The sequence below is a fragment of the Artemia franciscana genome, chromosome 13 (genome assembly GCF_032884065.1).
Source record: "Artemia franciscana chromosome 13, ASM3288406v1, whole genome shotgun sequence".
In the NCBI taxonomy this organism is placed as follows: domain Eukaryota; kingdom Metazoa; phylum Arthropoda; class Branchiopoda; order Anostraca; family Artemiidae; genus Artemia; species Artemia franciscana.
Genome location: NC_088875.1, coordinates 18483261 through 18500550, shown reverse-complemented (window position 1 = coordinate 18500550; position 17290 = coordinate 18483261). Strand labels below are relative to the sequence as shown.

Here is a 17290-nt window from a genome sequence, read left to right as displayed (position 1 = left end):
ACTTAACAGTTATTGAAACTTGCTTTAGAAGTTTAATAAGCGACCCTATGAGTGTCCTCAAAAAGATTGGAGATGAGACCTTGGACTTAGACATGGAAGTAAACCCCTTTAATCCAAATGTGTAAATGTCCAAATGTGTAACTTCAAATGTGTTGTTACGAATTAATGTCCAAATGTGTAACTTCAAATGTGTTGTTACGAATTAACTTTCAATTACCCAAATAAGTCTTGCTAGAGAGAAATCATATGCGGTTTTGAGTAAATTGCCTGGAGCATTTGATTTTTTGAACTTGAGGTAATTCCCGCTTTTTTTTTACTTCGGCTAGAACGTAAGTTTCTGCAAATGGCTACTATGAACATCCAAGCTAACTAAAATGTGTCCAAATGTGTAACTTCAAATATGTTGTTACGAATTAACTTTCAATTACCGAAATAACTTTTGCAAATTGGGACTGAAGTTTTTGGAGGCTTTTTTATCGTGGACTTAGCAAATTGTAGGTCCTCCTTGTTAATGTGCACTGCTCGGTGATGTGCATGAATGTCTTTTAAGCCAACTTTACACAGGTTGGATTAGAATCCACTTGGATCGTGAAAATTATGCAAATTGGAAAGAATTTGCGCGGAAAGCCCACTTATCTGGTCTTTTGTCACGGTAGTCACGATGAATTTAGGCTAATAGATGTGAATCTTCAAGAATACAACCCTAAAACGACAGATTCATCCGCGCCTACTGTTAAAAAAGCATTTGCGGAACTGTTAACGCACAGGTTGGTACAAATAGGGATACATGGTATACTAACGTAGGTAAATTTGGTATAGGAAAAGAAAACTGTAATGGCTACCGACTATTGCAATTCTGTAAGTATAACAGTCTAGTTATAAAAATGGAGTGTTTAGTCATTAAATGGCCAATAAGTTTGGGTGGTATTTACGCAATGGTAAGACACCTAACCATATATGATTTATTCAAAGCAGCATGGGCTGATTCGCAGTGGTATGACATCATACTCTAGAAAATATGACATGATAAGGATACTTTACGTCATTAACTCTAAATATGGATACTTACGTCATTGACTCCATAAATAAATTGGCTTTGAATATCTGTTGTCAGTTTCGAAACATTAAGCAATGAGAGAAGATCACCAAAGTTTTGACAAATTTGAAGATCGTAACCAAGATTCATTTATGAATAACTATGTTTCTGAATCTGAAATTAAAGCTTTATTGTCACAGCTGGAACAGCTCAAGGTAAAAGGTAAGCTACCAAGTAAGCTAGCATCTGCTTTATTCAAAGCTTTGTCAACAAGTCAAGAAGAAGTTGAAAAATTGGAAGATGACAATATGAGGTTGATGAAAGATTTAGAAGGTGAAGAGCAAATGGAGTTTTTAAGTGAAGCTTTAAAAAGAAGTCAAGAAAAAGTTGAAAAATTGAAAGATGTTAACATGAAGTTGCTGAAAGCTCCCAAAGGGAGGGTAGATTCGATAGACATTGGGTAAGAGGATTTTATTTTTTTATTTTTGAGTTAGTTTTAATTGGGCCCTTCAGAAGTAAATAACTGAGATAATGAACTCATTAGTAACTCAGAATAACTGGCACCTGAAGCAGTCTGAACTAAGAGATACATGAGGTCATTAGTTTTACTGGCCCGACGCTAAGCTAAAAAAAAGATTCCCTCAAGCACTTACTTCAATTCTTATTCGCACAGCATAAAATCTCTTGCTTAGATTTGCTAACAGAGTCAAATTAGTCGTTTAGCGACAGGCCTAATGAAGATCTTAAGAATGAGCGACTATTGATGGTAATAAATTATGAGTACAAAGAATCACAATCATTTTTCTTGTCAAGTTGAAGGTAGAATCAATGGTGGTTTGTGTCCTATGTCATGGGAGACACACTTTTGTAGAAGCTGTAGTTTGCCTAGTACTCTTCCTGTAGCTAAATCTTGAAAGATAAAGCAAGAAATTGATGAAAGACCTGGTTTGCTATATTACTTGTCCCTCTGGATCCTTGGGAGTGGTGCAAGGCTAGCTTGGGAATCCTAGCATAAAGCTTTAATACCTATTTAATATGTTTTAATACCTTTTAATGAAGTATTATACCTAATATAATGCAGTTTTTAATGAAAAAAATTAATGAAGTGAATTTTTAATGAAGTATTTTACCTTTTCCCAGTGACATTTCTCTTTTTATGGCAGCTGTTAATTTTTTTCACATCAAAAGCCCATCAAAAGTGATAGCAAAATTTTTGTATTTGTCGGGAAATTGGCTGTATTCATGTGCATGGGTAGGAAAAAAATATATGTACTATCTTTTCAAACCTATTCACTGGTGCTTATTGTAAACTTTTATCTGAAATTACTTCGCGAATAAGTGTTCATTAAGGCATACAACATAAATTGACAAGACTGCAGATAGACTATGTCGATTCTCTACTAATTTCACGTCATAATTTTGTAGAATGAAAAACAGTCACTACAACTCTAAAAAATATGTCGGTAGGTACTGACTCAAGTAGTGCAATCAGGGCACTGCACATTGAACTAAAAAACAACTATACGCTGCACTCAGTAACCCTGATTGCGGCTTAGATCTTATGATAAAGCTGATGATGATGCGGAATTTGGCAGAAAATGGGAGATCGCTTGGGAGTAAGAGGAATGGTAACTGATTGGGTATTTAGCGCATTTTAATATCCCTTGAAGTGATATATCAAACTGGCATTGTCTGAACTAATGGTAACTCAAGCAATTCATCATTTTTTTTTTTGCTACCAAAAACATTCAAGCATATGGATATATAATAAATAAAATAATATTTTCAGAGACCAGTCTATGTACGAGATTTCTTGTAAATTCTAGTAGATAGACTGATATTCATTTTATCATTATTTGTATGTATTAAATAAAAAAAACTAGTTTTTTTTTAATTGAAAGTAGGGAGTGACATTAAAACTTAAAACGATCAGAAATTACCCCGTATATGAAAGGGGCTGTTCCCTCCTCAACGTCCCGCTTTTTACGCTAAAGTTTGACTCTTTCTCTCAACTCTACTTTTAAAACAGTAAAAAATTTTGCGTAAAGAGCAGGGCGTTGAAGAGGGAACAGCCCCTTTCATATACGGGGTAATTCCTGTTCGTTTTAAGTTTTAATGTCGTTCCTTACTTTCAGTTAAAAAGACTTGTTTTTTTTATTTAATTTCTGAACGTTTTTGAGTTAATCCATGTTTTGATTTTGGCTCTCTGCAGATGAATAATTAAAGCAAAATTTGCATATTTAGCTATTTGGCTAAATGGCTATCCCATAGTTTTGATCGAATGATTTTGAGAAAAAAGGAGGGGAGAGGAGGCCCAGTGGCCCTCCAATTTTTTGGGTACTTAAAAAGGCAACTAGAACTTTTAATTTTTTACGAATGTTTTCATTAGTAAAAGATATACGTAACTTACGAATTAGCTTACTTAACAAACATCTATATCCGTATGTTTTTATTACGTATACGAGAGGGTTCGTCCACTCGTCAATACCTCGTTCTTTACACTAAAGCTTAAATTTTGTCCCCTGAATCACAAAGGCCGTAGAATAAATAGTCGAAATTACGAAAAATACTTTAGCGTAAAGAGTGAGGTATAGGGAGGAGGTGAACCTCTTATATGCGTAATATTTTCTGTTCGTTTTAAGTTTTAATGCTGCTCCTTACTTTCAGTTGAAAAAACTTTTTCATATTAATTTGTTCATTGTTTTTTTTAAATAATGCTAGAAAATGCTGTGTCCCCTTCATGGAACTCTTCTTCCCCCATGACAAATTCCTCCATGGAAAGTTTGCCCCACGTAACCCCCTCTTCTCAACCCCTCCTCCCAACCAAAAACTCCCTCTGAAAGCGTCTGTACACTTCCCAATAACCCTTACTGTATGCAATTAAATAAAAAAACACAAGTTTTTTGAAATGAAAGTAAGAAGCGACATTAAAACTTAAAACGAACAGAAATTACTCCTTATATGAAAGGGGCTTTTCCTCCTCGACACCCCGCTCCTTGCACTAAAGTTTGCTTCTTTCTCGCAACTCTACTTTTAAAACAATAAAAAACATTAGCGTAAAGAGTGGGGTATCGAGGAGGAAAAGCCCCTTTCATATAAGGAGTAGTTTCTGTTCGTTTTAAGTTTTAATGTCGCTTCTTACTTTCATTTCAAAAAACTTGTTTCTTTTATTTAATTTCTGAAAGTTTTTTAATTAATGCATGTCTGATTTTGGCTCTCCGTACATAAATTATTAAATGAAATTTGCTATTAATTCTTTTTTTGGCTAAATGGCTTTCTCTTAGTTTTGATCAGACGATTTTGAGAAATAAAGGGTGGGGAAGGAGGCCTAGTTGCCCTCCAATTTTTTCGGTTACTTATAAAGGCAACTAGAACTTCTAATTTTTAACTAACGTTTTTATTAGTAAAAAACATACGTAACTTAAGAATTAACTTACGTAACAAACTTTTATATTCTTATATTTTTGATTATATATATGAGTGAGTTTGTCCCCTCATTAATACCTCGCTCTTCACACTAAATCTTAAGTTTTGTCCCAATTCTTTAAAAATGACCCCTGAATCAGAAAGGCCGTAGAATAAATAGTTGAAATTACTAAAAATAATTTAGCATAAAGAGCGAAGTATTTATCTCCTTCTAAATACCTCGCTCTTTATGCTAAAGTATTTTTAGAACCCCTCATATGCGTAATAATCTCTGTTCGTTTTAAGTTTTAATGCTTCTCCTTACTTTCAATTGAAAAAACTTTTTCATGTTTATATTTTCATTGTTTTTTTTTAATAGTAATGCTAGAAAATCCTGCGCCCTTTTCATTGAAATTTTCTTCCCCCATGAAATATTCCTCCAAGGAAAGATCCTCCCATATAGCCCCCTCCCCTAAACCCCACACCCAAACAAAAAATCCCCCTGAAAACGTCGGTACACTTCCCAATAACCATTACTGTATGTAAACATTGGTCAAAGTTAGTAACTTGCAGCCCCTCCTCCAGGGACTGTGGGGGGTACGTCATCCCCAAAGACATAGTTATTATGGTTTTCGACTATGTGGAACAAAATGGCTATCTCATAATTTTGATCCGTTGACTTTGAGGAAAAAATGAGCGTGGGAGGGGGCCTAGGTGCCCTCCAATTTTTCGGTCACTTAAAAAGGGCACTAGAACTTTTCATTTACGTTAGAATGAGCCCTCTTGCAACACTCTAGGACCACTTGGTGGATACGATGATCCCTGGGGAAAAAAAACAGCAAACAAACAAATAAATAAACACGCACCCGTGATTACTCTTCTGGCAAAAAAATATGAAATCCCACATTTTTGTAGATTGGACCTTGAACTTTTTCTATAGGGTTCTATGATACGCTGAATACGATGGTATGATTTTCGTTATGATCCTATTACCTTTAAGGGGTGTTTCCCCCTATTTTCAAAAATAAGGCAAATTTTCTCAGGCTCGTAACTTTTGATGACAAAGACTAAATTTGATAATACTTATATATTTGAAATCAGCATATAAAACCAATTCTTTTGATATATCTTTTAGCATCGAAATTCCGTTTTTTAGAGTTTCGTTTACTATTGAGCCGGGTCGCTCCTTACTACAGTTCGTTACCACGAACTGTTTCTCTGAAGAAATAATATGTCGTTTCTGTTTTTGTCCTTAATAATATGGACTAGGGTTTTTAATTGTAGTGTATGGGCAAATTGCGCTTCTTTCCGGGTATTTAAGTGTAATTTATATCATAAAGACTTGGGAATAAGGTTTTCATTTCTACAGGATTCTAAAAAAATTTGTTGATTGATAATATTAGCATGTTTTTTACCTAGACTAACAAAGTCAAAGATATCATAGGTCAACTGCTCCCCATAAGCTAGACGAAAATAGCGACGAAGACCACACTACCTTTCCATAACGAACAAATACAACGTAGTCCCCCAAGTCCCTGTTCAAAGAAATATTATTATTTATTTTGAGATTAATTTCGATTGATTCTCGAACCACCTGTTTTATTCTCAAATCATTACTAATGAGTGCAGAGTTTTCAAAAAGTATCATGTGGGACGGATTATTAAATATATGCCAACCTAAAGCAGAATCAAAGGAGTTGTTGGAACTATTTGAAATTAAGGCCTTGTCTATGTCATTTTTATGCTGTTGTAACCGTTTGTCTAGATTCTGATGGGTCCTGCCGACATAGTAATTTCCACAATCACAGGGTATTTGATAGACCGATTCGTATATAAATGGATAAATAAACTTTATCAGAGATACTCTTTTTGGTAATGGATACCCCATTCCTTTTGTCAATAAAATAATTAACCGTAGAATAAAAAGACATTCTTGTAAAATCGAAGAAGATACTTTACAATGTGAGGCAACTGATAAGCCCTCAAATATTGTCTATCTTCCGTATATCCCAAAGATCACAACAAAATTAAAAAAAGATTTGCACAAAAAATAATCTGTACGTAGTTTTTACTAATAATTTTAAAATCATCAATTTCTTAAATTTGGGTAAAGATAAGACCCCAGTTACTCGCCAAAGAGGGGTCTATCAAATACCCTGTGATTGGGGAAATTACTATGTCGGCAGGACCCATCAGAATCTAGACAAACGGTTACAACAGCATAAAAATGACATAGACAAGGCCTTAATTTCAAGTAGTTCCAACAACTCCTTTGATTCTGCTTTAGGTTGGCACATATTTAATAATCCGTCCCACATGATACTTTTTGAAAACTCTACACTCATTAGTAATGATTTGACAATAAAACAGGTGGTTCGAGAATCAATCGAAATTAATCTCAAAATAAATAATAATATTTCTTTGAACAGGGACTTGGGGGACTACGTTGTATTTGTTCGTTATGGAACCATCCGCTTCACACATACCAACAATATACTCATTCTCATTTGGGGTTCCCATCTAGCCCATGTCTACCCGACTTTTTGTAGTCAATTACAGACAGTTGAAATTTTTGTTTCTGGCCCAAATCCCTTGGCTTATAAATGCAAGTTCACTTGCATAAGAGTCGAGGCAGATTGCTTGAGGCCCTTGTAGGCCTTGAATTGGACTCGTTATTTCCATTCATATTCATTTCTTTGGCGGGGTAATCAGTTGTAGATAGATTGCCAAATTTGTCAATATGCTGCTTCCCCCTTTCTGCGATCGTGAATTAACCTGAGAGAGAACCTCCAACAGGTTGAACCCAACCCACCGTGAATTAGCATGAGGGGGTTGACTCTAGTTCAGCGTTGTCGAGTGATAATCATGAGAGGAAATTTTTCAAGTAATTTAACCCGTAGTCAACCTGCGTGTGTTCCCCAGCGAGAACCTCCAACAGGTACGACTCTAGTTTGGCATTTATGAAGGGACACACATGCACGGAAAGGTGTAGCATAAATGGCAGACAGTAACAACGGCAATCAAAGGGATAAAATTAACCCTTGACTGGGCTGCCCACTTAATTCAACAATCTGTCTTGGCTTTTTTCTACAATTGGCCATGACTTCCACTTTTCCCACAACTATTCCCTCTTTTTTAAATTTTAAATAGACAAACGGTTACAACAGCATAAAAATGACATAGACAAGGCCTTAATTTCAAATAGTTCCAACAACTCCTTTGATTCTGCTTTAGGTTGGCATATATTTAATAATCCGTCCCACATGGTACTTTTTGAAAATTCTTCACTCATTAGTAATGATTTGGGAATAAAACAGGTGGTTCGAGAATCATTCGAAATTAATCTCAAAATAAATAATAATATTTCTTTGAACAGGGACTTGGGGGAATACTCACTAAATTCTTTATACTCAAATTTAATTAAAAATGATCTAACAAAATATTTTACTAAACCGATTTATAATAATACTGAACCAACTACGAAAAGGCCTTTGAGACAGGCTGCTAAACAAGCAAGATTAGCTTTAAGAAATTGCATCTAATCATTTTATTCTCTTTACTTTGAATGAGCTTATATTCTCATTTCATTCTTTTCGCCAGTCCTGGTTGAACTTCGTTGAAGTAAGGATGCTAGGGCTATTTTTAATAAAAAAAACAGTTTAAAAAGTGTTTTTAATTATTCAGTTTTAATCCTCACAATTTGATGTAAGTTCTTTTATATATATATATATATATATATATAGTTTCTCTCTTATTCTTGTATTGTGGTGAAGACGGCCCTTGGACATAGGGCCGAAATATCTACAGAAATAATTTCCACTGTCTTGAAAAAAAATTTCCCCATTGTCTCTACGTTGTATTTGTTTATCACCTAATCTAAGTTTGCTTACATTTTATATATCTATTCATATCACCCTTTATCAGTATTTTTGTGTAAATTTGTGTCTGGCTTTCATTTTACTTTTAATTTTCTTATTACTGTTTGCCTTATTCAGTTCCTCTTACTGTGTTTTTTTTTCGTAGTCGTAATATTTTGATGATACACCTGAACCTATCGATATATTAAAGAGTTTTTACGTTTGAAAATTCTAAATGCGATTAGATTTTACCAACGTAAATTCTGTAAATGCTAAGATTTAAAAGAAAAAAAATCTTATGTTTATGATTTTCTAGAAACATCAGAATTTACTTTGAATGTTAGAATTACATTAGAACCAGAAGAGAAACCAGAAGAGAAATGTTAGAATTTACATATAACATTTACACAAAACTTTTAGGAGGTAAGGCCCCTGCAACTAGAAACCGGACACTTGCTATTGGTATGCAAAACAAGCAACAACCACGGAGTGAACCCCTTATTCTATCTGAAAGCATTTCTACAGCAGCGCGTGGAAATACAAATGCAAAAAAATAAAACTGCCCTATTGATAAGAGAAGTGCCACATGATGGGACTCAAGTTGACGAAAAAACTTGCATCTAAAAGGCTAGAGTAAGTTTCTCCAAGCATAGTTTTTTTTCGGTCATCAGTGCCTTTGTCAATGCTGCATTGACATGTAAAAATTTCTGGCAAATATCTTCAATAATTGAAAAAAGAATTCTGTTGAAACAAAAACAAACATATTTTAAAGATATTTTTATAAATTGTATAATTTACATTTCAACCTTTACATTTACATATACATTTTATTATTTACTGTCTTTTATGATTGTTTCTATAAGTTTCACATTAGTTTCTTTCTAATCTATTTGATCAGTGTTTTTTATTTTATAAATTATCTCTCTCTCTTTCTCTCTCTCTCTCTCTCACTCTCTCTCTCTCTCTTTCTCTCTCTCTCTCTCTCTCTCTCTCTCTCTCTCTCTCTCTCTCTCTCTCTCTCTCTCTCTCTCTCCCTCCTCTCTCTCTCTCTCTCTCTCTCTCTCCTCTCTCTCTCTCTCTCCTCTCTCTCTCTCTCTCCTCTCTCCTCTCTCTCTCTCTCTCTCCGACCCATATTGCTACCCTAGTTTTGCCAATTACACTAATTAAATCAATTATTCTTAATATCAAAATGAACATTCCCTCTCTTATTAGTTACCCGGACTTTTTGGACTAACTCAATAAATACATTTTAAACTAGATTTAGATAGTTTTATTATGCGATAGTAATTTTTTGTCTATGTACACACTCTCTTGAAAACATTATTTTTTATGGCACTTGCTATTAACCCAGTGACATAAAGCGATCGCAAATTCTGTTAGTCTCTCTGTCCTGGTTTTGCTAGTTTAGGCAGTTCGAAATAAGTTATTACGATAGAATTCGGCAGGCGTATCATGGACCAGACCTGATTAAATTAGAAATAGTCATTTCTCCGATTCGGCTATCTGGGGGGGGGGGAGTAGGGGGACGGTTAATTCAGAAAAATTAGAAAAAAGGAGGTATCTTGTCTTACGAATGGGTGATCGGATCTCAATGAAGTTTGATATTTTGAAGGACCTCTTGCCTTAGAGCTTTTATTTTAAATCCCGACCGTATCTGGTGATAGTGGGGGGAGTTGGAGGGAAAAACCGAAAATCTTGGTAAATGCTTAGAGTGGAGGGATCGGGAAGAAACGTGCTGGAAAAGCTAAGCAAAAGTTCTAGATACGTAATTGATATAACTGGAATGGATCTGCTCTCTTTGGGGGAGGGTTAATTCTGAAAAAATAGAAAAAATGAGGTATTTTTAACTTATGAAGGAATGATCGGATCTTAATTAAATTTCATATTTAGAAGAACCTTGTAACTCGGATCTCTTATTTTAAATCCCGATTGGATCCAGTGTCATTGGGGGAGTTTGGGAGGGGGGGCCGGAAGTCTTGGAAAAGGCTTAGAGTGCAAAGATCAGGATGAAACTTGGTGGGAAGAATATGCACAAGTCAAAGATACGTAATTGACATAACCAGACCGGATCCACTATCTTTTGGGGAGCTGGGGGGGGGGTATTCGGAAAAATTACCAAAAAATGGGGTATTTGTAACTTACAAAAGGGTAATCAGATCTTGATAAAATTTGATATTTAGAAGGATCTTGTGCTTTAGAGCTCTCATTTTAAATTCTGACCAGATCTGGATCCAGATTCCGACCTTATCACCGGATCCGACCAGATCCTGTGATATTGAGGGGCGTTTGAGGGAAAACTGGAAATCTTGAAAAACGAGAAAATTTAGGTATCCTTATCTTACGAATGGGTGATCAGATCTTAATGAAACTTGAAATATAGAAAGATCTTATGTCTCAGATGCTTCATTTTCAATTTGAATCGGATCTGGGGACATAGTGGGTTGGAGAGAGGGAGACAGAAATGTTGGAAGCCGGAAATCTTGGAAAACGCCTAGAGTGGAGATCGGGATGAAATTTGATGGGAAGAATAAGCACACGTTCTAGATACGTGATTGACATAATTGGAAGGTATCCCCAAGAAGAAAATCTTGGAAAACGCTTAGAGTAGAGAGATTGGGATGAAACTTGGTGGGTATAATAAGCAAATGTCTTAGATACGCAACTGATGTAACCGGACTGTATTCGCGTTATTTGGGTGAGCTAGGGGGGTCCAGTGCTTTGGCGAGTTTGGTGCTTCTTGATCTGCTAGGACGAGGAAAATTGGTAGGTGTTTCAGGGACCTGCACAAACTGACTTGAAAAAGTTGTTTTCCCCGATTCGACCTACTAGGGGGCTGAAAAGAAGAGGAATAATTAGAAAAAAAGAGGTATTTTTAACTTACGAATTGGTGATCGGATCTTAATGAATTTTGATATTTAGAAGTACTTTGTGTATCAGAGCTCTAATTTTAAATCCCGACCGGCATTAAGCCTATGATTTTACTTTTAAACCAATCTATTAATTCTTAGAATTTTGCCATATGAGCTCTTGGCTCTTCCGACCTTGTCACAAGTGCAATATGGGCTTTTAGCTTCTTGTTCAACTTATAATTGGCTCATGTTTCTCTTTGCTTACAGATGGTTACCAGAGACTGCTTAATAACAAAAATATGGGAAAAAAAATAAAAATTATGATAGTTCTTCCATATTCGTCTCGCCAGCAAGGCTTTAATGCCAAAGTAAGATCTAAACAGAAATCAAAACTATCATAAAATCACTAAATATTTTCAAATATTATTTTAGACGCACGTAGGAAAGAATTTGGTTGAGTTGACGGCCAGATCAGTTGAAATGACACCTTTACATTATGCCTTGCAAGAAGGACAAACATCCGTGGTTCATTATCTCTTAGAAAAGAGAGCAAACCCTGTTAATTTGAGTCATTTGTTCTTTCAGGATAGAGTTAATTCTTCCGACCTTGGATTGACTCCTGGGGCAAGCTCGGATGAGGATCCTCTTCTAGTCATTGATGAGCAGCCTGGAGGAGCTGTACTGCGACCCTATGATGAGCTCCTCTTTAAAAATTCGTTTTGTCCAGCCCTTTGTTAATGGAATTTGTGTTGGAATGTTACTGCTGAAGTTGGAAAGTCTACACCTCTGTCAAGCTGCTCTAGACCTGAAGAACAGAAGGAACCTGCTCCCAGTTTAGATAAAAGATTTTCCGATGTTCAAACTCCTCAATTGGCGGAGTCAGGTCTGAGCAAACCTTCGTCGCAGCGTTCTCGTCAAAAGTTGAAGACGAAGGTGTAAAAAGGTAAAAAAAATTAAGTTATTTCCTTTAGTTTTTTTGAGAAATTTTATCCAGGGTCATCGAAAATTAAATGTATAATTAAGGATTAAGACACACCACCCAGAAAAGTAGTCTTCAAAAGCTGGTGAGGGTGGGTAGAGTTCTGGGGAACATGCTTGCATAACAACTGTTCTGAATTAGGGAAAGTTTATTTAGGGCATTAAATAATTATGAAAAGCATTTTTCATATGATTGACGTCACAAAATACCCAGACGTTGAATAACCTAATGATTTTAATCTCTATGGCCAATAGAATAAAATATAATCAAAAATGTTTTGCAAGAGATAAAAAAAAAATCGGTCTTTCTTTTCATCGAGTGAAGCTCAGTGCTCTATTACTACTCGTTGATTTTGAATTTAAGCTAAAATGTCAAGCGTACTGGGTTGTGTTCTATATAAGAATAATAAAGCTAAAATATTACTTACACCCAATTCAGAACCCTGTAAATCCAGTTTAGACAGCAATCTCAATGAATATAGACTATATAATATAGGCATTGACCTAACCATTCTAATTTTTTTCAACTAAAAATTATAGCTTGGTTTAGAAACTAGGCCTGTTTGATTTGGTAATATTTGAATAACTCACCAATGTGATAGCTGCCTTCCTAAGAACCAACGTTTTTAACAACATAAAAATTTTCTTCTGATTCCTTATTAAGCTTAGCCTATGCAAGATGGGCCTAGAACACCAAAAACCTTTTAACTCCTAAGGGATATGCATTAGATTACTTACAGGTCACTGAAAAGCTAAGATTATTTCTAATATTAACAGTTTCCTTGTCTTTTCTTTAGACTAAATGATTTCACATGTCTAAATTTTTCGCCACTGAAGCGTTTGATTCGCAATTCTGTGTTGACTTTCTAGGTCGACTTCTTACTAAATAAAACGGCAGCAGAGAAAAAAGTCAACTTTTAAGTTAACTTTTGTGAGTCGAAACAAACGCAACTCTGAGCGTTCGAGGGAATAATCCGATTAGCCTCTGACGTCATACGCGTCTCATAAAACGCAAGGATTAGTCAGATTAGTAGTCGGACAAGTAAACGAACACGGGGTAATCGGACAAGTGAAAGAACACGGGGTTAGATCATGTTCAATGGCGTGAAAATTTAAATCTAAAGATCTAGAAAACTTGGAAACATTAGAGTCAAAAAATCAGTCAATATAATGCCAACTTTAGCTGTACTGGATGCTTCTTTATCTATGTTAGTGACTGCTTCTAAAGAACCTGGAGAAACTAAGCTTTCTCTGGCTCTACAAGGACTAAAGAAGTTTCTAACTCATATTAGTCAATGCAACAAGCTTGAATTATTGTCATTGGTAAGACATTATAAATATCTATAATCAGTTTAATTATTTATTTGTCTTTTAAAATAGTAAATACAAATATAAATGTATTTTAACAAGGACAAACATGACTACATTGCTTGATGCCTTTTTGAGCCCTTAATGTGGCTCCTAGCCTATTGGTTTAGTAACCTTCTAATTGCTTCTAAGTTAGCCTTCCTTCTGGGACTGAAGTAATTATTGAATTTGGAACAAGCATAAAAGTGTCATCAAGAGATGTATCCATTTTCTTCTTAGCTAAATTAGGCTGTATGAATGTGTAGGGCTATAGACTATATTTTTCTTTGAAAAGTTAAGAGAGCTAAATATTAATTTTTAGCACACAAAATTCTAGCTCTTTATTTGGAAAAAAGCCAGGAAAGATAATAGCCTAGTAAATGTTTAGTGGTTGACCACATCTGAAGGAAAAATAGGCTACTTAAAAGAAAAAACAGGCTAGTAAACTTAGATCCCTTATTTTATGCTGTTTCCAAATGTCATGGTTGTTTTTCTGACAATGAACTTTGCAGTCATTTTCTGACAATGATACTTTTAGTCACTGACCATTTCTAAAAAATTTATTCTAAACATATAAAACTAGCATTCTTAGTTTCCTTGTGCTCTTCCCAAATGATATAGTTCCTTTTCTTAAACTACACTAAAACCAACCTATTATATATGAAGAAATAAAGGAAACACTAAAGCAATGAAATTAATACTTTGTAAAATACAGCATGTTTTTTTTTTTTTTAATTTAGATTACCATGTGTCCTGCCATTGTTATCTACATTCTAAAATAAAATTTATATCCAGGGTAAGATCAACTAGATATGGGGCTCAATTGGAATTTCTTTGGTGGCCCCCCTCTATAGGCTACATTTAATTTTTAAATGGCTATACATTTAATTTTAATTTAATTATATTTAACATTTAAATTACATTTAATTTAATTCTATAGGCTTACATTTAATTTTTATATATATATATATATATATATATATATATATATATATATATATATATATATATATATATATATACATATATAATGTAATTTATATAACACCTAGTAATGTAATGTAATATATATATAACACCTAGTTGGTGGGGCGCTTCACGCCCCCCCAAGCCCCCCCGCGCGTAAGTCATTACACGCCATATTAGTTACATGCCATTGTAGTTGTGTCCCTGTGTCCCACCTGTGAATATAGATAGATTTATATATGTGTTTCAAACTACATAAAAATTGCAAATATACAACATTCTTGGCTTTCCCATTGTCTGTCCATATACAAAGCCGTATGTACTAATAATGACGTCATATGCAAACGCTCTTTTTACAAACAAACAAACATGCATACACACAACTCGTTTTTATATAGATAGATAGATAGATCGATACAATACAAATTAACTACGTAAAACTTGTGAATATACAACAGTCTTTGCTGTCCCATTGTCTGTGCGTATAAATAGATTGTCAGGTTTACTGACCCTCAAAGATGCAACATACAATTGTACATTGGTAAAGCAATCTGTATTAAGATCTATACTGCATTTTTCTAGTGATTGCCCTTGAGCTTTGTTGATGGTGGTTGCAAATGCTAATCAAATTGGGAATTGCAATCTTTTAAATTGAAAAAGCAGATCCGTTGGAATCATGGGAATGCAAGGAATAAGAACAGCCTCACCCTCATAAGGCCCTGTCAAGATTGTGGCCTCTATTAGGTTTTCCATTATTTTTTTTTACGGCAAGTCGCGTGCCATTGCAAAGCTTTGGTGGGTTGATATTTCTTAAAAGTATTATTGGTACGCCTATTTTTAGTTGTAGCACGTGTGGTGGAAACCCTGAAGGATCTAGGCCTATGGAATTTAAAAATTCAGATGGATAATTAACCGCTTCATTTGGTTCCAAAATACAAATTAACTGCATAAAACTTGCGAATATACAACATTCTTCGCTGTCCAATTGTCGCTGCATATAAATAGATTGTCAGGTTTACCAACCCTCGAACATGCAACATACAATTGTCCATGGGAAAAACAATCAGTATTAAGATCTATACCACATTTTTCTAATGATTGACCTTGAGCTTTGTTAATGGTGATTGCAAATGCTAATTGAATTGGGAATTGCAATCTTTTAAATTGAAAAGGCAGATCCGTTGGAATCATGGGAATGCAAGGAATAAGAACAGCCTCTCCCTCAAAAGGCCCTGTCAAGATTGTGGCCTCTATTAGGTTTTCCATTGTTTTTTTTACGGCAAGTCGAGTGCCATTGCAAAGCTTTGGTGGGTTTATATTTCTTAAAAGTATTATTGGTACGCCTATTTTTAGTTGTAGCACGTGTGGTGGAAACCCTGAAAGATCTATGGAATTTAAAAATTCAGATGGATAATTAACCGCTTCATTTGGTTCCAAAACTGTGTCAACTGACTTGTAAAGGACTGCCTGGTCTCGAATCTTGGTCAAAACAATATTGTTGATTTCGTGGACGTCTATATTTTTGGGTGCGAGAATCGCTCTTTCACTTAGCCATTTATTATTTTTATAATTTTTTAGAATATTTGGGAATACTTTTTCAATCAATTCATTTTTGGACGTCACTAAATTACAGAAATCAGCAGGTAGTTGTATACGTCCTGAAATTGAGTCTACTGGGAGCTTTCCGTTTCCCATTGCCAGCAATTGATCTGAAAATGTTTGACCAGAGTCATCATTTTGCAATTGGACACGCATATTTGTAGTTAAGACTGCCAGCATATGACGAAGGTAAAATTGTTAATCTTCCAACGTTTGTGGTATTACCGTCATTTATAACTGCATCTCGCAAATGAAGGTATTGTTCAGACCAGAGCTTGGTCTGATTCAGGCGGATATATAGCAAACGTTCTGATTCAATTTTAGCATACATATCAATGACGAATTGGTGAAACAATTCACGGCATTTTAAAATATAATTTTCTTCATCCTGCCAAATCATTAGTCTATAGGAATAATAATGCATTGCACTGCATTTCTTATTCATTTCTTTGTTAGTGGCTGGATTCATCAATTTAATATTAAAGTGATAGCTGTCGGCTCCATCCCAAAAAATGATAGGATATTGTAGGGCATTGTAGCATCAATGAGTTTCAGCAATTTTTAACAACTGAGCGTTTCGTTTATGAAGAATAATATCTCGAGGTAAAAACTGATCACCGACCATAACGATTGCCACTTCGTCGATAGTTGGAGCATTGTATCTACGCACATGTTGGCCAGGAGGCGTTTTGTCAGCGGAAATAACAATTTTATGCGTATCAGTAGGCATCAAATCGATGGCTGTTTTGAACAGACGCACTAAATTATTATTTTCGTGGAAAAGATGTTGCAATTGGGAAACGATTGTCCTTTCAACGTTGGGAGAAATTTTGCAACGTGCATTCAATTCAGAATTTCTATCACTGATGAAGTACAATTGTAAAAATTTATGATTCTCGCCTGAGAATGGTAGAAGGGACCCTGCTCTATGATAAATTTGCCCTTTTACTTTGAAAGTAGACATAAATTGATCTGGATTTTCGATTTGGGCTCCAAACAACGTCATTTGGAAACATGAGCTGTATTTTCTGATTTTTGACAAAAAAACGCTTAGATTCTGACGTAGTTCCAGTAAGGAAAGTCTTCAATGGCTCTGGTGGTGCAGCCAATAGAGGAAGTTTAACTTTTACTGAGGCGCAACACATTCCCATTGTTTCACCATTGAATTTCAAGGCCTTGCAATAGGGACAAATTTTAGACATTGTCCCGATTTGAACACATCTACTCAAGCTATAATCATCGACTGGGTTGTA

At 35.0% G+C, this 17290-nt stretch overlaps 2 protein-coding genes across 4 annotated transcripts in view; one reads left to right on the top strand and one right to left on the bottom strand.

Annotated features, from left to right (window-relative positions):
* Positions 1–17290, bottom strand: part of LOC136034608 (integrator complex subunit 14-like) — a 213728-nt gene that overhangs the window by 67871 nt on the left and 128567 nt on the right. The gene's annotated exons all lie outside the window — the stretch shown is intronic.
* LOC136034606 (integrator complex subunit 14-like) overlaps positions 13205–17290 on the top strand; it is a 372471-nt gene continuing 368385 nt past the window's right edge. Inside the window, exon 1 of one of the 3 annotated variants that reach the window (XM_065715885.1) lies at positions 13205–13448. In XM_065715885.1, the coding sequence (XP_065571957.1) occupies positions 13296–13448 (153 nt within the window). In that variant the 5' untranslated portion in view covers positions 13205–13295. The remainder of the gene's footprint in view (positions 13449–17290) is intronic. The other 2 variants (XM_065715886.1, XM_065715884.1) reach the window with 2 other exon arrangements.